The 22,189-nt window shown below is 38.1% G+C and overlaps 2 protein-coding genes across 17 annotated transcripts in view; one reads left to right on the top strand and one right to left on the bottom strand.

The window, feature by feature from the left end:
• sned1 (sushi, nidogen and EGF-like domains 1) overlaps nt 1–21,336 on the bottom strand; it is a 123,698-nt gene extending 102,362 nt beyond the window's left edge. For 6 of the 14 annotated variants that reach the window (XM_057337195.1, XM_057337181.1, XM_057337188.1 and 3 more), the window contains exons 1-8: nt 20,084–21,335; nt 19,471–19,521; nt 3,642–3,731; nt 2,689–2,820; nt 2,499–2,618; nt 2,235–2,351; nt 1,489–1,632; nt 311–484 (exon numbers count right to left, since the gene is read on the bottom strand). In XM_057337195.1, the coding sequence (XP_057193178.1) occupies nt 311–484; nt 1,489–1,632; nt 2,235–2,351; nt 2,499–2,618; nt 2,689–2,820; nt 3,642–3,731; nt 19,471–19,510 (817 nt within the window). In that variant the 5' untranslated portion in view covers nt 19,511–19,521; nt 20,084–21,335. Of the gene's footprint in view, nt 1–310; nt 485–1,488; nt 1,633–2,234; nt 2,352–2,498; nt 2,619–2,688; nt 2,821–3,641; nt 3,732–19,470; nt 19,528–20,083 lie in introns of those variants that run through there. The other 8 variants (XM_057337189.1, XM_057337182.1, XM_057337196.1 and 5 more) reach the window with 6 other exon arrangements.
• tbc1d23 (TBC1 domain family, member 23) overlaps nt 1–22,189 on the top strand; it is a 521,932-nt gene that overhangs the window by 448,455 nt on the left and 51,288 nt on the right. The gene's annotated exons all lie outside the window — the stretch shown is intronic.

Raw genomic sequence — 22,189 nt, 5'->3', positions numbered from 1 at the left:
CACCCAACACATTTGCAAGGTTCTATAATCACTGCGTTGAGCTGGTGTCAGCCCACGTGATATCGAATGACTGTGGTTGATGACTGGCAGGGTGTCAGCTTCCAAATTTAGGAGTGTTGAACAGTATACAGAGTTAAAAAGGCCTGTCTATTTCCTGTTATTACCCTGACAAGCTGCAAAATCTTTTTCTGGTTTAAACAATATGTTTTCTCTTCATTTGACATTTAGTATGCACATGAGCTTTTCATGCCACTACTAAAATCCAGCTAATCATTTTGGAATGTTGGTTAAATAATACGTCTTCACTAACCTTCACAGACAGGAGGTTGGCTCCAGAACCCCTGGCTGCTGCAGGTGCTCTGGGTGGCCCTGGGCAGGGCAGTATAGCCTGGGTGGCATGTATACGAAGCAATAGAGCCTAGGGTAGTAGAGGAATATTGAACTTCAGCATGCTTGATTTTCACAGGGGAGCCACAGTCCAGACCTGTAATGTGAACAAAGAAGTACAAAATCAAGAATTTGTTGTAATATATAAATAATATGAATAGAATTTGTCAAATGATTTGGCTGAATGTATAGATTCAGTACTATGTACTGCATGAGTATATATTGAATATTGAAATTGAAAGCCATAAATGTCTGATAGCATTCCGTAAACTAAACTGACAACAATAATAATTGCTGATATTTTAACAAGAAATACACAGACGCAATTTTTTTCAATGCAACTGTTGTAGAGAACTGACGATAAAGAATTGGACCTAAATGACAAAGTTAATCAATAATTATTTATAACTTTGCTGACCGAAACCGGCAGTTAAATGACAGGAAACAAAGACCTACATTACAACCACACTGCAGCACTTCAGAAAAGGCTGTCATACAATATAAAACTATGAAACAAAACACAGCGAGCAGATGCTACATCATATATTTGTTTCTTTCGGCTTTCAACATAAATGATTGCTTTTCCCTAAAACATACATAAACAACCTTTCTCACTTGACTTAATCCACATGGTCACATTTACAGCCACAATCTGATCCATAAACAGAGAGAAGCTGTCAAAACACCCTTAGTGTCAAATGTTTTCGAGGACAAGGGGATTGTATTTCATCCTATCATGGAACAGGCAGACGCACACTTTACCGCACCTTGTGAGAAACCTTTTTAGAACCAACAGTAACAGCAGAGTTAAAACCTCTGGTCAGAGAAAGTATCAAATGCACTGAAAAATTTGTCCAGCTAATTCTCTGAGGAGATAAGACACAAGCCAGCTTTTACTGCAGAAGTTGGCACCTGCTGCTGCTTCATGGAATCATCTGAATGAAGATGGACAACTGGAGTTCCTGGTCTAACATGCAAATCAATTACACCTACATGAGTGAATAGTGACTACTGTTAAATGAAAGAGCTTTTGTGAGCGCCTGATTCCTGTTGTGATAGCATCCAGCTCATTTAGGTAAAAGGGAGGATAAAAAAGATTACCTTTCAAAGCTGGATCAGATCCTCTGTTGATATCACAGTGTCTTCCGATGAAAGATGGGAAGCACTCACATTTGTATTTACCAATGTAGTGGAAACAAGTTCCCCCATTCAGACAGGGACTGGAAGCACATGGATCCGGCCTTCCTAAACATTAAGCATTCAATGGTTTAAACAGTTCTCTGTACACATGTGGTTGTGTACAGTGAGTGTGTGTGTATGTGCACACTCATTTGTAAAATATATCATGGCCAACATGTGTGAGAAATCATTTATCATTACAATAGCACAGAGAAAGAGAGAACCAGTTTTTCAATCATGTACTAGGCCAATTTTTATTTCTTTCTACATGTGAGTAATTCAAGTGTGGAAAAACTCCATCAGATTGGATCACTACACAAGGCCAAGCAGTTGCACAACTTTAATGTGGGACAAAGTTGGGATAATGAAAATCCAGAGATGAAAAGCCTCTTGGCTTTGAAGCTGCTTGCTTTGCAGGGTTTTGTGGCACTCTGTGTGTGAAGAATTTTCCAAACATGAGGAAAAGCAGATTACACACTTATTCCATTTGACCAGAATAAAAAGAAGAGAAAGGGTGAATGAAAACTGTAACATCATCTGGGTGCTTATTAGTGGCTGAGAATTTAACAACCCTAAAACCACGCACTTGTGTATGAAAGATATACAGTAAACAAGATAATAAAAGGATTTTGAGAATGCTTCCTAATTTTATGAGACAAAATACTCACCCACTTCGCAATATTTCCCTGTGAAACGGTGGGGACACAGACACCGGTAGCTGTCACCTTCTTCTTCACAAGAGCCTCCATAACGACAGGGACTAGAGGCACAGAAACTTAATCTGACTATGGAAAAGGTAAAAAATCAAATCTTAATGTAGATGGAGTGGATTTTGTGTATGTTACACACTATGATTTACAATGATTGAGTTACTAAAGATCTGACTATTGATGTACACATTCATAGACAAAGTGTTAAAAAAATGGATATACCTATTTCACAACGCTTGCCTCTGTAGCCATGTTTGCACTCACAGTTGTAGCCTCCATCTTTCTCGTAGCAATACCCTCCATTCTGACATGGTGAGGAATCACATGCTGATTGGGGCTGTACTGAAACACAGTACACAGTGTTTGTTTTCACACAAAGATGCCTTCTATCACCACTCTCTAGAGCTCTTACCATATGGGTAGAAGTCCTTGCGGTCAAAGTCGACACCGGTTTGACAGGTGCAGAGGTATGTGCCACCATACTCCAGGCATGGGCCTCCATCAGGACATGGCCTGCTGTTACTACAGGGTGTTTGAGTTACTTCTAATGTTTGGGGAAAAATATTTTGTATTTCTTATAAATTACTCATAACACAAAGTGAATTCACTAATACCTATACCTTGAAGTGTAAAAGCCCTATTTTATTCAAAGGTGGCCTACACTCTTAAATGAGCAATGTGGAGATTTTAGCAGCGTCTAGCAGTGAGGCTGTGAATTGCAACCAATGGTTCACTCCACTACTCCCTTTAGAAGCACTACGGTGGCTGCAAAGAGCTAAGATGTCACCATGTTTTCACTTCTTTGCCGAAGGAGATAACACATTTACACGCTCTGTATATTAGTTTTTTCTGCTTAGGGATACTGTAGAAACAACATGGCAAATTTCATGTAAGGGGATCCGCAGTGTATGTAGATAGAAACAGTTAATTCTAAGGTAATAAAAACATAACACTTCATTATGCAAGATCTTTATATACCTCTGAAGACATAGTTATGTATATTATATTGCATTTCTGTCAATAGATCCTCCAAAAATCTACACGCTGGATCGTTAAGACATTTCCACATTTTGCTTCTCACTCACACACAATATTTTCTTTGCCAAAGTTTTGAGTAGTCTTTCATAACAGAAACAAGAAAATTTGCTTAGAGAAATTGTTCTTTAAATAATGAATACCCTGACAGACTACCAATATTACTACTAACTAATAATACTGTGTAGTATTCCTTTTAGTGAAGATAAGCAAGTCAGCATCAGTGTCTCAAGCAACACATTGCAAACAAGAAAATAAAATGGCCTACCTTTGGTTTGGTTGAGTTTTTGGGAAAACACAAATATGTCTTTGTTTACAGCTAATACATACCAAACTGACAATAGAGTCCAGTGAATCCTCTCGGACATTCACATGTGCCATTCAGATCAACACAAACACCTCCATTCTGACAGAGACAATCTGTATGAATTGTATGAAATAGGAAGTAGAGAGAAAGAGAGAGTACAATTAAATATCAGTCAATTTTGTTTTCACTATGCTGGTATTTTACATTTTAATCATTCTAAAATGTGTTGCTTTTTCTTTGCATCAATCAATCTGGCACAAAAGTGTTCATTTAGAAGAATGTTACAGTCTTAAGTATAGGGCTGTGGAGAGTTTGTTATAGTCCCACTGAATTTGATAATTTTATCACTTAAAACTTGTCTTTAAGCATTAAAATATCATATGCAAACGTTTTTTTACTGTGACAATAATTTATTCATGCCCTAAAATGACTTGAATGTAACTCTAAACCCTTCATTTAGTATACAGTATGCAGATTAATGAGTATGCACATTAGGCCCTGCCTCCATTCAATCGTGTGAGCTCGGACCATTGATTATAGATATATAATATAGATTATAGTGTTGCAGAAGCAGAGCTGAAACAGCAGCGTTCGTTTTAATGGTGAGTTTGTGCGCTATCCTTAGATATCTATCGCTCAAATCTGTTAACGTGATTGGTTACAGGGTTATAATGTCACAAACTGAAGCAGTTTCAAACTGCATTTTTATGGAGTAGCCTATAAATTGGCCTTATTTGAAATGCAATATCAAAAATATAAGTATTCATATTGGTGTGTAAGAAAAAAAGAATGAATATAGGCTATTACAAAATGACTGCTGTCTGGCACCTCAATACTTGCATGTTATTTGTGGGGCTTTATCAATCAGTGTGAGGATTGCTGCTGTAGTGTGTAATAATTCGGTCAATGCTCATTTGATCTCATGAAATTATCCAAAGTTTCAAAAATATTGTTTGCCGTCGTCTTGGTACAGAACTCTTTACAAAACAAAACAAATAACGAACGTATGCGTGGAGTTGTGCCATTTTTGACACGTCAATAGACTCTATTTGAAGTGCGAAGTTATTACCACGAAGTCGCGCAGAAAGCTGACCCCTCACATCTTCTGACATTGTTGCGATTCGACTTTTGACCGTAGTATTTGATAATGGTATCTTAGCCAATTGTTTTGATTTATCCTCTGCAAATAATTCCTTGACAATCTCTGTTGCGCATGGCAAAATCAAAGTTTCTGCAATTGTATGCCCATTCTTTGCTTTGGCAATTTTTTCAGCAACTGTATACGATATTTTTTTTAAGTTTCTTGTCAGTAGCTGTGACTTCCCTCATCTCATTTTGGGAGTGTGTCAATTCTTTTGCCTTGCGCTAAAAAAATGTCCTGGGCTTGTCGTGGTATTGAGGATGAGTTGTCTGTAAATGTCTCATTAGTTTGGACGGCCTCATGCATTCGTTAGCAAGGACTTTGGCGCAGATAATGCACTGTAGCAGGGACTCTTTGCTACGAGAAAATGAAATAAAACCGTAGTTCAGGTAACCATCTTGGTATTTCCGGCATTTCGTATTTCCAGTATTGCTAGCACTGCTAAAACTGCGACACAAATTGGTGGGAGCTTCCTCACCTGCGTTAAGTATGCCTGGGTCATTACTATCAGCTGCTGTAGGTGAAGCAGTGGGACTCGGTCGTTTTTGTGGAGGACGAATTACAAATTTGTCCATTTTTTGGTCAGCCAGGGGATCATGGATAAAATTAGCTGAAGTAATATGATCGTTCTCCTTAATGCTCACTGCGCAACACTTTTCAAAAATATGACACGACCCCCCACAGAGCTCGCTGAGGCCCCCTTGTGGGCCGGGACCCCCCTGTTGGGAACCGATGTTTTAGACACAACTGTGTTCTTCCTGTAAGCTGCTACTTTTTCTTCCTCAGAGGACTTTGTGACTTTCCAATACACTTTCCAAGTTGCTGGGCATGAAGGTATGCAGTAGATTTAAGAAAATCTTTTTAAAAGTTGATGGTTATTTCAGTTCAAGAATGAGGAGTATAAAAAAAATGCCCCCCCACACATCCTAACATTTTTCTTTCAATTGCACAACAGTAATATTGAGTATATGGATTTAGTGTGTCACGATTCTGTCTGTGTTGTCCAAGTTAGTTTGGACTTTTAGTTTGTTTCTTTTGAGTTCCTGTTTCCTGTCCTGGGGCCCGTTCTTCCTACGTCGCTTACTACATCCAAGATCAAATGAAATATCCGAGATGAACTAATCCCGCAAATCATAATCTGGATAATTCGGTCCTTCGAACGCACCTGTTGTGTATGATTAGTATATCTGGATTCAATTGTCTGGGATCATTGCACGCTCACGCACTGTTTGGAAAGGCAGCATATATCAATAGAAGAACTAGTGATCAGCAGTGCTGCTATTGGCTGGTTGTTACGTCAAAAGTTGTAAATAATACAATATAAATAATACGTCAAAATACGTTTTTTTATGGCTGCTTTAAAATTATGAAATTTTAAAACCTTATTAAAATGTCAGGAACACTTCAAACGATGCACAGACAACTTTCAGAGATATTTGTAACATTTTAAAGCAGTTGTTGTCACGGTTGGTGGTGAGGAGAAGAACCCAAATGCAGGCAGGCAATGAAGGGGTTAACAAAACACTTTATTGACAAAAAACGGAAACCAAAACACCCACAATGGGGAAAAACTAAACTGAGAACTACTACCATAAAACAAAAACCCACAATGGGGAAAACAAGACACGATGAACGGGAACCACAGGAACAAAGACTGAATACACTAACTAAATAAACAGACTAATACAACACTGGACAAGAGTACAACAGACTAGCACTAAACTAGACTTACTTTGACAAGGGCGATACATCCACGAAGACACAAGCACAGAGGAATAACCAACAGGAAGCACGAGCATGAAACACACGAGACACAATACACACACACGTATGTAATACACGAGCACAGGACAAAGAAACAAGAGGGTATATATAGGCAACACAAACGAGGGATAACGACACAGGGCAGGTGTGGGTAATCAAACACTCAGGGAAAGATAACAAGGAAACGAGAGGAGCGGGGCCAATGACGAGACACAAGAAAACACATGAGAAGTAAAAACAAACAACTCATGGTTTTCTCACATAAAACCTAAGGACTCTGCCCCGATCCCGCCACATGACTAGAATTTCATAAACAAGACGGTGGGACCGTGACAGTTGTAAACTGAAGTTGGTATATTTTGATAAATTAATTTTTAGTTCTTAGTGGTTAATTGCAATGAGATGGTACTTCCCCCCCCACAAAATACAGTGTTTTATATCCATTAGTGTTCACTGCATAGGATATTGAGGAAAGTGTCTGAAGACTTAAATTGGATAAACTCAGTCGCAGGAGTCCACATCATCTGAAAGGCTTTGTTAAATTTTGATACATTAAAATTTTATAAAATTTGAGCTATCAATAATAATTTGAACTAAATAGCATGTAGTATGTGGCAGAAATGGCATGTGTCTGCACAGAAACGTTCTACAGAGATGAGGAAAATATGATTTTGTTGTGCTATTTTATTGCTTTTAAATGTTTTGTGAATTATTGATTTCTCTCCACAAAAGGCACATCCATGTATACAGTACACTTTTTAAAGTATTTAAAGGTTGAATATACGCAAATTCAAAAGCAAAAACTTCAATACATTGACCTTGACAATATGAAGAACACAAACCTAAAACTGGAGATTTAGTTTTAAGAAGATTGCAGATTTAGAAACTATTTCTATATTGTTTACTGATTTAACATTCTTGACTCTTATAGCAGGTAAAAGATGACACTGATACCTGCCTATTATCTATGGAGATTAAAAGTAAAATGCATGTGGGCCTAAGCATGTTTGTGTTGTTTTTTTATTTATTTAAGAATAATAAAGAAATGGTATTCCAAAAGTTATATCTCATGAAGCTCAGTCGGAGTGTAATGGTTTAAAGATCATCATCAGGCTGCTTCTTCATCACAGGTCTCCTCTCTTTTCTGATGGTGTGTGTAGTGTAGCACTTGCAACAGTACAGGCCCTGTCAGGTTCATCCCTTAGACTTTTAGCGAGGTACAAAGAACGGGCCCCTGTTTTGTAGTCATTGTAGTTCATTTGTTCATTGGTTCCCTGTTGCCTCCAATGTGTGTCTTGTGCTAAGGCAGTGCTAATTGTTGTATCTAAATGTTTTATCCACAGAAGGTGGGACAGGTGAAATTACTTTCTAGAGAGGAGCATGGCTGAAATAACATGGCAATGTTAATTTAGTTTGTGTAGAAATACCCCAGTGTTTCCTTTGTCTAGTTTTGATTGTCGTTAATGTTGCGTTGGTGTCTTGTTTATTTTTTATGTTTTATGTTTTATGTTTTTGTGATTACCCTATGGATTATATTAAATACCAAAACTGCATTTGGATCCGCTCCCTGTCTTCCCTTGCTGCACCGTAACATAGTGAGACATATATATCGTCGCCTTGGAATTATGAGGTTCAATCTGTGTTCGGAGTAGTTTTGAGATATTGAGCTTCAAAGTTTTGGCATTTCACATAGCAAACATGATATGAAGAACAAATCTCTTTCATACATGAAAAAGACAGAGGCTGTAAATATATTCTAAATCTACAATATTGTCAATAACATCAATTTTGGAACAGGTCAAACAGATAGAACCGTCTAATTCTGAAAAATCACTTTCTGCTTATTGCTTAGAGCAATACTTTAAGCAACACCAACAATTTACATATATTTTTTGTTAAAACATGAAATTAGTGTTGTAATAATGATCAAAAGTTACATTTACATGCTTTTTATGACACATTTCATATTTTAGGATGTTTTTTTCTTGTTCAAGTTAAGCATAAAAGGCAGTGCTAATTGTTGTATATAAATGTTTTATCCACAGAAGGTGGGACAGGTAAAATTACTTCTAGAGATGAGTATGGCTGAAATAACATGACAATGTTAATTGTTGTAATTAAAACGGTTGGCATTGTTGACTATTTGTCAATTCTGCAATCACAAAGGCTTCGATTTTGTGGTTTATGCACAGCTCTCCCGTGAACTACGGCTCTTTGATCAGTAGGAAGTACTGCTCAATCTAAAATCACTACGAGATTGAGTCATTTATGACATGCATTTGAAAAAGCAACACTCGTCAAACATCATAATTATAAATATATTTTATCATCATAAAAATACAGTGGCAAGAAAAAGTATGTGAACCTTTTGGAATTTCATTGTATTCTGAATACATTTGTCATAAAATGTGATCTGATCTTCATCTAAGTCAAGGGTATTGACAAACATAATGTGTCTAAAAATAATAACACAAAAACATTCTGATCTTTCATGTCTTTATTGAACACACTCATTCAACATTCAAAATGGCAGTGGAAAAAGTAAGTGAACCCTTAGAATTAATAACTGGTTGACCCCCCTTGGCAGCAATAACCTCAACCAGGCGCTTCCGGTAGCTGTGGATCAGACCTACACATCGTTGAGGAGGAATTTTAACCCATTCTTCCTGGCAGAACTGCTTTAGCTCTGTCATATTCTTTGGACGTCTCATGTGTATGGCCCTCTTCAAGTCAATCCATAGCATCTCTATTGGATTGAGGTCTGGGCTCTGACTTGGCCACTCCAAAAGGCGGATTTTGTTTTTCTGAAGCCATTCTGTTGTAGACTTGCTCCGGTGTTTTTCTTACGGTGTTTTTCTTCACTTACTGACCTCGGTCTCTATCAGTCTCTCCTCTCTTCTTTCTCTACTGATGTCTCCTCTGCAAAAATCCAGTACTACCACGCTAAAATTAAAGACTCGCCTGACTCTCGTACTTTCTTTAAAACCTTCTCTGCTCTTCTTTGCCCGCCTGCCCCCTCACCTCCATCCGACTTAACAGCTGATGATTTTGCGTCTTTCTTCATAAAGAAAACCACCACCATCAGCAGTCAATTCCCCGTGCCGCCGCCTCGTTCACACCCAAACCCCCGACACATTCTCTCTCCTATCTCAAGATGATGTCTCCAAGGTCATGTCTTCTAACCACCCAACTACCTGCCCGCTAGATCCCATCCCCACTCATCTCCTCCAGGCCATCTCTCCATCGGTTGTTCCCGTCTCTCACCACTGGTACATTTCCCACAGTCTTCAAAGAGGCCCGTATTACCCCGCTACTGAAGAAACCCACTCTTAATCCTGCACTGCTAGAGAACAACAGACCGGTATCACTCCTCCCCTTCATTGCTAAAACTCTTGAACGGGTGGTATGTAACCAGCTCTCATCCTTTCTCACCCAGAACAACCTCCTGAACAGCAACCAGTCTGGTTTCAAGAGCGGTCATTCCCCTGAGACTGCACTGCTCTCAGTAATTGAAGCCCTGAGATTGGCAAGAGCCGCCTCCAATTCATCTGTACTTATCCTACTGGATCTGTCTGCTGCCCTTGACACTGTTAACCACCACATACTCCTGTCGACCCTCAAGGCTATGGGTGTCTCTGGAGTGGTGATACAATGGTTCAGATCTTACCTCACAGGTAGGTCATTTAGAGTATCCTGGAGAGGAGAGGTCTCTGGGTCCCAACATCTCGACACAGGGGTGCCTCAGGGCTCAGTGCTTGGTCCGTTTCTATTTTCTATATACATGACATCCCTAGGCTCTGTCATTCGGAAACATTGCTTTTCCTATCACTGCTATGCAGATGATACACAACTCCATCTGTCATTTCAGCCTGACGATCAGACTGTTTCTGCACGCATTTCAGCATGCCTAGCCGACATCTCGCACTGGATGAACGACCATCACCTGCAGCTGAACCTTGCTAAAACAGAATGGCTTGTAATCCCGGCCGACACAAAGATTCATCACAACTTCTCCATTCAACTGGGCTCATCAACCATTACATCTTCCAGAACGGCCAGAAACCTGGGAGTGGTGATCGACGATCAGCTTAACTTCACTAATCATGTTGCCAGCACCACCCGGTCCTGTAGATTCATCCTATACAATATTAGGAAAATTAGACTTTTCCTATCAGAGCATGCTACGCAAGTCTTAGTCCAAGATCTTGTTCTGTCCAGACTGAACTACTGCAATGCGCTACTGGCTGGACTTCCAGCTTGCACAACCAAACCTCTACAGATGTTCCAGAACGCGGCGGCAATAGTGGTCTTCAATGAACCGAAGAGAGTGCACGTCACTCCTCTCTTCACTAAGTTACATTGGCTCCCTATAGTTGCTCGAATCAAATTCAAGACTCTGCTCCTGGCCTACAAGACCACCTCTGATTTGGCGCCCCCTTACCTTCACTCGCTAATGCAGACTTATATACCCGCCAGATCCCTACACTCTGCAAACGAACGACGTCTTGTGGTGCCATCCCAAAAAGGTAAAAAAAATCTCTCTCACGTACCTTCTCGGGATCGGTTCCACATTTATGGAATGATCTGCCCGCTGCTACAAGATCAGCAGATTCTGTAGCCATCTTGAAGAACCGTCTGAAAACACATATCTTCCTTCAACACCTGACTGATCAGTTCTGACCTCTATCTCTTTTCTACTCTTTCAAACAAAAACAAAATCCTTAGCTCTGTATACTGTGATAGGCTATGTGAGACCAATTTTCTTTTATTACACTTATGCTTTTTGTTGTCCTTATGTTGTTCCAATTGCTTCCATTGTTTCCCTCATCTGTAAGTCGCTTTGGATAAAAGCGTCTGCTAAATGTAAATGTAATGTAAATGTGTTTTGGGTCGTTGTCCTGTTGCATCACCCACCTTCTACACAGTTTCAGCTGACGTGCAGACATTCTCACATTATCCTGAAGAATTGTCTGATATACTTGTGAATTCCTCTTCCCCTCAATGATTCCAAGCTGGCCAGGCCCTGATGCAGCAAAGCAGGCCCAAATCATGATGTTTCCTCCACCATACTTTACAGTTGGGATGATGTTTTCATGATGATATGCCGTGCCCTTTCTACGCCAGATGTAGTGCTGTGTGTTTTTTCCAAATAGTTCAATCTGAGCTTCATCAGTCCACAAAACATTTTGCCAATACCGCTGTGGAGTGTTAATGTGCTCTTTTGCAAACTCCAGGCGTGCAGCAATGTTCTTTTTAGTAAGCAGTGGCTTCCTTCGTGGTGTCCTGCCGTGGATACCCTGCTTGTTCAGTGTTTTATGTATTGTAGACTCATGAACAGAGATGTTAGCAAGTTCCAATGATGCCTTTAAATCTTTGACTGTCATCGGGGTTGTTTCCTTACCTCATTGATAAGTCTTCGTTGTGCTCTTGGTGTCATTTTGACTGAGTGCCCACTTCTTGGTAGAGTAGCAACAGTCCCAAAGTGTCTCCATTTGTAGATTGTTTGCCTAACTGTAGACTGGTGAATTTCTAAAGTCTTTGAAATAACTGTAACCCTTGCCAGCTTTATGTAAATCAACAATTCTTGATCATAGATCCTCTGAAAGCTATTTTTGGCGAGGCATGGCTCACATAAGGGTGTTCTTCTTGTGCAGAGCAAACTCCAAAAGTTTGAGGGGTTTTTATCAGTCAAAGTAGCTGTAGTCCACACCTCCAAACTTAGTATCTTAACGAGACTCCAGGTGTGCTAAAACCTGACTCCAATTAGCTTTTTTGAGGTCATTAACTCAAGGGTTCACATACTTTTTCCACAAGCACTACAAGGTTTTTTGGTTGTTCTCAATAAAGACATGAAAGATCAAAATTTAGACACATTTTATTTGTCAATACCCTTGACCTAGATGAAGATCAGATCACATTTTATGACAAATTTATTCAGAAAACCATGAAATTCCAAAAGGTTCACATACTTTTTCTTGCCACTGTACCTGAAAAGTTTTGAACAACAGCGATAGAATATGCCCATTGGCATTTCCTTGAACTATGTGTGCAAATGATACTTCTTCTGGGGCCCATATAGGAGTTTCTGCACGAGAGCACCATCTGTCTTTCGGATGTGGTGGTATTTAACGGTAATTAATTGAGATATATTGATATATTGTCCCAGCCCTACTAGCAGTCTGGTTCTAAGGGTTAAAGCAATGAAATGGTTACACTATGGCCCCTATTTTAAGTGGATGGTCTGAAGGGCCTTTTGCTAGTTTAACAACAGAAAAAACAGTTAGCGTGCCAGGAGCATGGTCCAAAAGGGTTGTACCTATTCTCTTAATGACTCGTGGGTGTGTTTTGGGTGGAATGTGCACTAAACCGGAGTCTCATCTTCCATTCCTCCCATTTCATTACAAGTCCGTTGCGCTTGCACCATAGCGGATTTTCCATTTACATGGCCGAAAAGACTGAATGCTTTAGGTTAAACCATCTTTGGGACAAGTAAGATTCCATCAAAGCCCACACAACATTCAGCACCTGTTACCGTCTGAAAGCCCATTTGATATGTTGTTATTGTGTAATTCGACACATCATTTAATATATTATTTCATATGCTGTGAGCTTTTTTTGGTAGACAAATCATTATATGTGTTATATGTATATAATATCATTATATGTAATGAATAAATTTATGTATACTCATTTTTATTAGTAACATATACACAGTGCTTAACAAATTTATTAGAGCAGCATCCAATGTAAGGTTTGTGCCACAGCTGCCCTAAACTAACTATATTGTATATTGTAAGTGCATATTTTTATTATATTTTTAAATTATATTTTTATTGTTCAATTAAACTACATTTTAAAACAAATACATAAACAATTTTAAATAAGTCTATTAATTTCTCTGTTTAAAAAGTAATTTATTTGTTTACATTTTTATGTTTTAATTATTAAATTGACAGATTTATTTTTTATTTTATTTCTAAGCAGCACTATTGGTCCCCCATAGTGCAAAGATCGGCACCACTATGAAAATTGTGGTTACAATTTTTATACATTAAAATTTAATCAACTTTGAGCTATCAATAATAATTTGAATTACTAAATAGCATGCAGTATGTGGCAGAAATGGCATGTGTCAGAACGCAAATCAAGAAAACATTATAGAAATTAATTTTATTATATAGAAAAGACCCTCAATATTTCAGTGCTTCCTTTCTAGACTATGGTGAACTCATATTACACTTATAAACAATAAATTACTGAAAATATTAAAGAATAACTTTTTTTAAGACATATTTAAGTGTACCAAATATCCTTTCAGTGCTTGAAGTGGGAAAAAAAGTTCCAGCACTCTCTTGTGCAAATTGCCATATGCAAATTATTACTAAATTCAACATTTCTAGAAGGAAAAAAAAACTGTATTTGGACATTGCTGGTACAACACATTTATTTACTAAAGGAACCATTTGCCAAACAACTTATTTAATAATGTAATTTGAACAAAAAGCCATTTCATTACCTGTGATAATAGTTCTGCAGTCTATTGAATTCTTCTGTTAATTAAATCCGTCATATACACGTCATATTTTTGCCTTATATGCTATAAACTTATATTTATAGTTTTTAGGCATGTCAAGTCGAAACACACATCACATTATGTGACAAACCACATAAGTTTTCATTTAAAACAGCAGAATTCGCAAAAGATAAGTAGTTTGCATCTCTGAAATCTTACCATTGATCATTTTTATTGTAAAATCGTTGGCATTGTAATGTTTGCATTCTCACATCTCACAAACTGTCTTGTTCAATTTGATTGGCTGAACATTCTGTTTTCTTTAGTTTCATTAGCTGAAATGCTTCTTGACATCTGTAAATTGATTGGCTGGAATTCTGTAAACCCTGTTTGATTGGTCAATCTGTTGAAGTTGGGTAGCTCCACGCCAAAGACCATAGATGGAAAGCCTGCAATCTTTATCCAAAAAAGCGTAACGGCTAATGCCGTGACTCTAGCGAATCACCCATACAATGACGCGAAGTGGCAATGTACCGGCAACATGTCAAAAGTGCAAGTATGCTAGAAAAAGTGAAGGTATGCTAAAGATTATAGTAGAGAAGGTACTGCATATCCCGGCGCCTACCGGTGTTGCAACAAATCCTGTGACCGTTGTATTCTGTGACCCTAGTAGGCGCTGTTGTCACTGTGCAAATACGGCTCTCACTAAATCCTTGGTGTGTGGCTTGTTGTTTTTGACTAAGTCCTTGCTGTTTCGAGTCTTACGAAACCCTTACCCTAACCCACACCCTAACCATAAAGTATCTAAACTACATATGATTCTTAAACTTACCTAAAAAACACGGCTGCGTGATGACGTCAGACTCGGCTGCGTGATGACATTAGACTCGAAACACCAAGGATTTAGTGAGAGCCGTATTTGCACAGTGACAACAGCGCCTACTAGGGTCACAGAATGCGACGGTCACAGAATTTGCTGTAACACCGGCCCACTTCGAGCACTGATCCTTACCCTTAAACAGTGGTCACCAACCCTGTTCCTGGAGATCGACCATCCTGCAGATTGCAGCGCCAACCCTGCTTCAGCACACCTGTCTGTAATTATCAAGCAAACCTGAACACCTTGATTAGATAGTTCAGGTGTGTTTGATTGGGGTTAGAGCTGAAATCTTCAGGACGGTCGATCTCCAGGAGCAGGGTTGGTGACCACTGCCCCAAAACATATAAGATGGATGCTGTGATCTAACTAACTAAAAACTAAAAACTGACTTAAACTAGGCAATTACAACAATTGCATTAGTCCTATTAATGTAATTTCAAGCATAACACACATCTACAGGTTATTGATGTGCTTTAGAAACAGCATACAGTGTTAAAGGAAAAGTTAATCTCAAAATCTAAATTGTGTTATTTTTTACTCACCCACATGACGTTCAACATGTTTTAAGACCTCCCGGCGTCTTCGGAACACAAATAAAGATATGTAGGTGACATCCTAGAGATTTCCAGGCCTCCTCAAAGACATGGTTATAGTTGTTGTCAAGGTCCAGAAAAGTACTTGTGAAATTGGTCCATCCGCTCATAAGGGCTCAATTGAATTTTTTTGAAGTGACGAGAATACTTTATATGTGAAAAAACAAAACAAAATAACAACTTTAATTGATATATTCTCCTCGGTCTCGTCAGTTTATGGTGCACGTTCAAGAGAGCTATTCGACGCATTTGGTGGGGGCAGATGCCGGCATTCTGACTGAAAACCCAGAAGCGCAACTCTTTGTTTACAAGCAGATGCACGCTGTATATAAGCTGATCTTCACAAAATGTCTGATGATTTCGATATTGAGCAAGACTTACACTTTTTTGCCCAACCGAATGCGCATGCGTGCTCTCATGAACGCGTAACATAGACTGACAAGACAGAGGAGAATATATCGATTAAAGTCGTCATTTTGTTTTGTTTTTTTGCACATACAGTATTCTCGTCGCTTCAAAAAAATTTAATAGAGCCCCTATGAGCGGATGGACCAATTTAACGATGTCTTTAGTACTTTTCTGGACCTTGACAACAACTATAACCATGTCTTTGAGAAGGCCTGGAAATCTTTAGGATGTCACCTAAATATCTTTATTTGTGTTCCGAAGACGCCGGGAGGTCTTAAAACATGTTGTACGTCATGTGTTTGAGTAAAAATAACACAATTTCAAATCTCTGATTTCAAATCATCTTTTTTGTCTGTCATTTGTCTATAAAACATACTAAGCAGTTTACTTTTAACGCTATATGGGGTCAGGGTCTACAGTAATTATTATACAATTTTGGCAGATGCATCTAATAACAGCAAAATATAATTCACAATATCAGACAGCAATAATTGTGAGACATTTAAAAAATCACATGTTGACATTCCGCTGTCACTTTACTCTATTTTAGCCTAAACCAGCACGACTTACTTTATTTAAAGGACTCGACATAAAGAATGTTATTCTGTAAATGTTAGCAATATGTAATGAACAGACGATTGCGCCTCTGGATGAGCGTCAAAGCGCAGGTAAATCCCCGGTCACACTTGCCTTTTTGCTCCATTTATACTTTTGCGAATGCGACAGACCGGAAACGCAGTTCTGTCCTGAATTACTCACCTCTAGTTGCTCCAAACCTTTATAAATTTCTTTGTGTGGTTGAACGTAGAGAAAGATATTTGGACGAATGCTTGTAACCAAACAGTTGTTGAACCCTATTGACTACCATAGTAGGAAAAATTACAATGGTAGTCAAATGTGCCCCAGAACTCTTTAGTGTTCAACAGAACAAAGAAATTTATACAGATTTGGAACAACTCAAATGTGAGTAAATGACAGACTTTTTATTTTGGGGTGTCCCTTTTACAGACAGAGGGTTAGTTGTAACACTTGCTAGAAAATTCGGTAACACTTTACGGTAAGGGTTCATGAATGATCATGAATTCAGGCACACATGCATGGACTAAACATTACTTGACGTATTAATACCTCATGAATTATCAGAAAGTAACCTGAGTTCAAAGTCTTCATGACTTCATGAAAGAACAACATCTTAATTAAAACATTAACTAAGATGGGTACATCATCATGAATTATGATTTATTACGTATAATCATGATATATTCAATGAACTATCCAAGTCTCCCAATCATTGACTGTCAGGAAAAGGACAGAGAACCCAGGCGCAGGCAACAAGGGGTTAATGAAAATAACTTTTATTAAATGATAATAAAACAAAAACCCACGATGGGGAAAAACAGTGCAAATCAAAACAAGGAAACAAACTAAGGTACCTCCCGCAAGGGAGACAAAACAAACCAGGCAACACGGTAATCCAAATGATAAATCCACAAACACAAAGAACACGATAAACGGGAACAGGATAATCCACAATGATTCAAGGAGGGAAACAGGGGGCAAGATATGGCACGACAATGAACCGACACAGGACTAGAAATACACAGGGTTTATAAAGGGGAACACTAACAAGAGATGATGATGCAGGGAGGGTGAAGGTTAGGTGACGAGGATAAACACTAACGGGGAGATTACCGAGAAACAAGGGGGCGGGGCCAAGGCAAGAGACAGGGGGACAGGCGGCGCAATGTCAACACCTGCCACGTGTCTCCACACAAGACATAACACACACACATACGATATGGCACTGTCACGACCCTGTCCACGAGGCTCGAAAACTCAGGACAGGAAGGACAAGATCCTGACAATTGACTAAAAGTGTGTTATTTAAAATCCTGTTGTGACATTTTATTAATTTATTTCTAACATGTATTTATTTTCTCCTAATTCTCTGTCATTGCAGTTTAGCCTATACTCACCGACCGTAAGAAAAGTGATTAGTGTAGCCTGCTTCAACTAGCCTTGCACATAAAACAATATAACAAAAACATAATTGATGACTAATAATAATCATGACCCTAGAGTTTAGAAGAGTTTGAGAAGATTGCGGCATGATACAGTGACAAAATAATTTCTTTGTCATAAGTATTGTTGGCAGTAACGTGCCCTGATGGTTAAAGGAATATACAAAAAAGTACATCACCTAATGCATGATTAAAGGTTAGGTCAGTATATCAATTATTGTAAGAAATAATGTTTTTCAGTAATTATGATCTGAGTTATCAAGCATGATTATGTCTTGTTCATAGTAGCCTGTAGGTAAAGGCACAGATCCCAAAATTGGATAAACACTGCACATAGCACATGAATTCTGTTGACATCCAAATATAGTACTTATCATTAACTAATCATTTGCTTATCATGACTCCATCATTTGTGTGGCCCCTCAACTGAAGTGGTGACTTCAAACGTATTTTGTCACTGTATCATGCTGCAATCTTCTCAAACTCTTCTAAACTCTTTTAAACTCTAGGGTCATGATTATTATTAGTCATCAACTATGTTTTGTTATATTGTTTTATGTGCAAGGCTAGTTGAAGCAGGCTACACTAATCACTTTTCTTACGGTCGGTGAATATAGGCTAAACTGCAATGACAGAGAATTAGGAGAAAATAAATACATGTTAGAAATAAATGAATAAAATGTCATGACAGGATTTTAAATAACATACTTTTAGTTAATGATTGGGAGACTTGGATACTTTATTGAATATATCATGATCATACGTAATAAATCATAATTAATGATGATGTACTCATCTTAGTTAATTTTTTAATTAAGATGTTGTTCTTTCATGAAGTCATGAATGGAAGACTTTGAACTCAGGTTACTTCCTGATAATTCACGAGGTATTAATGCATCAAGTAATGTTTAGTCCATGCATGAATTTCAATTCAATTCAATTCAATTATTTGTCAAGTATAGTGACCCATACCCGAAATGTGACTCTGCATTTAACCCATCCAGAGAGTAGTGAACACACGCACAGCAAGTGGTGAACACACGTACACCCGGAGCAGTGGGCAGCTATCACTGCAGCGCCCGGGGAGAAATGTATGCCTGAATTCATGATCATTCATGTACCCTTACCGTAAAGTGTTACCAAAAATTCTGTTTGAACAGGAATTTACAAATATTTTTTTCCTACTATGGTAGTGAATGGTGGACAAGAACATTTTGGTTACAAGCATTCTTCCAAATATTGTTCTCTGTGTTCATCATGTAAAAAAATTGAACATCTTGAGGGTGAGTAAATGAAGACCAACTTTTCATTTTTGGATGAACTGTCCCTTTAAATCTTCAGACCACTGTTCCTTAACATTTTTTTAACCATAATAACTAGGGTTGCAGATGCAGCTGTAATTTCTGGGACCAGTCAATTAGCAGATTTGATGCTTTTCACAGCCCACTCTATCACTGTAAATCATTAATAAGTTGTGTGGTCTTGTAAGAAACAGAAAGAGGTGTAACATGTATAAAAATACATTAATTTACCTGACGGATTTGCGGCATCAGTACTAGAGGAGTTTTCCATGATAATCAATTCTGTTTTAGGACAAAATAATATTCATAAGTTTGTACACCATGACTTAATAAAATAACAAAAAGTTAAACTAAGTAATGTAATCTAAGACAAATAAGGGCTGACTTATGAACCTGCAACCATATTTATCAGTCTCACATGGGAACATTTTGAAAAACTACTTCTAAAAGCTTTGTAACTTTAACCTCAGGCAAACTTAACTGCTGACCACACCAAAATCAAGCATCTGAAAACCACTAGATGTGGCTGCTATTTTTAGCAAATACATCAGTTCAATCAGTCACACAAATGGTTTGAAGCCAGACATATGGTCTGAAACCAAAAGTTTTCTCTGCTCTCTATTCAGCATTTCAGTTGTCAGTTGCAGTTGGAAAACATTGCAGGAAGCCAAATATTTAAGAAAAGTAGGCGGCTGGTTATGTAAACATCTTCTATCATTAAACATTTTTCCCATTGCTGAGGGAAACAAAAACAAAGACAATATAATGTTTTTGTGGCTGGCATTTATTAAACGACAGAAGTGAGATTTCGAACATGAGACAAGAGTTTGAACAAGTGACGCACCTCTTTCACAATGGCTTCCAGTGAAGTTCGCTGTACAGGTGCAGGTGTAGTTTTTTACCAAGTCTTCACAAACACCTCCATTTAAACATGGTGTGGATAAACATTTGTTTATATCTGAATAAAACAAATATGATAAATGAATAACAGGCTAGTAATTCAACAATGCAGACACTTTGAAAAAGTAGTTTATTTTTATAACAGCTTTATTTTCCATGCATCAGTGTTCTGAGATATCAGGATCATGCAGTGTTGTAGTCGAGACCAGCTCATTCGAGTCCAAGTCAAGTCCGAGTCCAGAGTAGGTCGAGTTCGAGTCAAGACCGAGACCAGAGTGGGTTGAGTTCGAGTCAAGACCGAGTCCAGAGAGGGTCGAGTCCGAGTCAAGTCCGAGTCCTAGGACAAGAGATCTGAGACGAGACCTATAGAAATCTTCAAGAATATGTTAAATGTTTGGTGGAAACAATAATACTGGCACCGAGCTCATAGAGTGCTCAGTGCATTAAATATACCATGGCATGTACACTGTGTTTTATTTACTTAGACTGATATTAGTTTAAAAATATTATTAGCTGAGGGTAGAAAAGGCCACATAGTAAGTGTTGTAAAGGTAATTTTATTACAATTATGACTTCCCCCTGACCAAAAATATGTCAAAAAGACGTCTTTTCTGCATCTTTCGATGTTGAAAAGACGTCCCTTTATTGGCCCATTATTACGTTTTCTGAACATCTGATATTGACGTACAGGGGACCTTGGTACAATGTAAAAACTGGTTCAAATCTGGAGTTTATCAGACTACTTTCAGTTTTCACATGGAAATAAATGAAATGAGACTCTGTGAAATGAGTTTTGTACCCACAATAATAACCATTATCGTGATCAGTGTTTGCTTTAGTTGGGCTCTTGATCCTTGACTTTTGTTAAATTAATTCGTTCAGGTCATGTAATAGTGTTATAAAAACACTTGTGCACTGTGAAAGACAGACATGCTTTTACAGAAGTTAGGGTTGTTCTCATGGAAAAATCATGCTGTAATAAAATGTATTAGTTTTAAACATTATTGATCAATTGATGACTGGTCTGAGTGCTCTGGCTAGTCAATGCACAGGTATTGAGAGAAAATAAACAAACATATTTCACTGACATCAAACCTCATCATACAACCCTCAACAATGATGACAATCGTCAAAATAATTCAGATAAACAGATCACCCAGCATGCATTGCAGCATGAAGCTTTCTTTTGTTGATTGTCACCATTGTTGAGTTTCATATGCAGATTCTTGATGCCGTTGTGTGTTAAAGTGGTTTAACATTTTGTGAATATGTTAATTCCTAAAAAAATCACAGTATATCAAACTACAGATCCACAGAGACAATTTCAAAATGCATGCATTACCATTCAGAAGTAATCATCTCTTTGCTACAACTAATTTATTTTAACACACAGTTGTGGCTGAAGGAAACCTAATTTAACATTAAAATAGAAGAGCCAAGAGCTCAACTAAAGCTAAAAAAGATCACAATAATGGTGATTTTTGCAGGTACAAAAGTGATACTGATTCAATGCAATGAACATTGACAAATCATCCATTTTTAACCGAGTCAAAATGCACACAAGTCCATGACAAGACCAAGACCATTAAAATAGGGTCTCGAGACCGAGTTCAAGACCGAGTCCGAGTCTCGAGACTTCAACACTGCTATTTTGTATTTACCTTGTTTCTGTTTGTATATATTTATATGTATTATAAACCACTTTAAGTCACACTACATACATCGCACTTTATTTTATTTTATTTTATTTCATTACTAAAATTACATTACATCTCGTTTGTTTACATACTTGCACTATTTGTGCACATACTTGCAAATTTAAATGTATAAATGCGCAACACGAGGTTCGAACCAGTGCACCCGAGACTTGCAATTTATCAGGTGTGCCACTCAGCCGGCATGCTTGACCCAGCAGCTTTCAAGGGTTATAAGCAATTAAAGCATAATATCTCATGAACGCTAGGTGGCGCTGTCTTGAAACTTTAAGGGTATGTTTGGGACAGTAATTTGGTGACGCTATTCAAATGTGATGCCGATATATCATACGGTT

Source organism: Triplophysa rosa, linkage group LG7, assembly GCF_024868665.1.
Source record: "Triplophysa rosa linkage group LG7, Trosa_1v2, whole genome shotgun sequence".
NCBI lineage: Eukaryota > Metazoa > Chordata > Actinopteri > Cypriniformes > Nemacheilidae > Triplophysa > Triplophysa rosa.
This window is presented reverse-complemented; position numbering and strand designations above follow the sequence as displayed.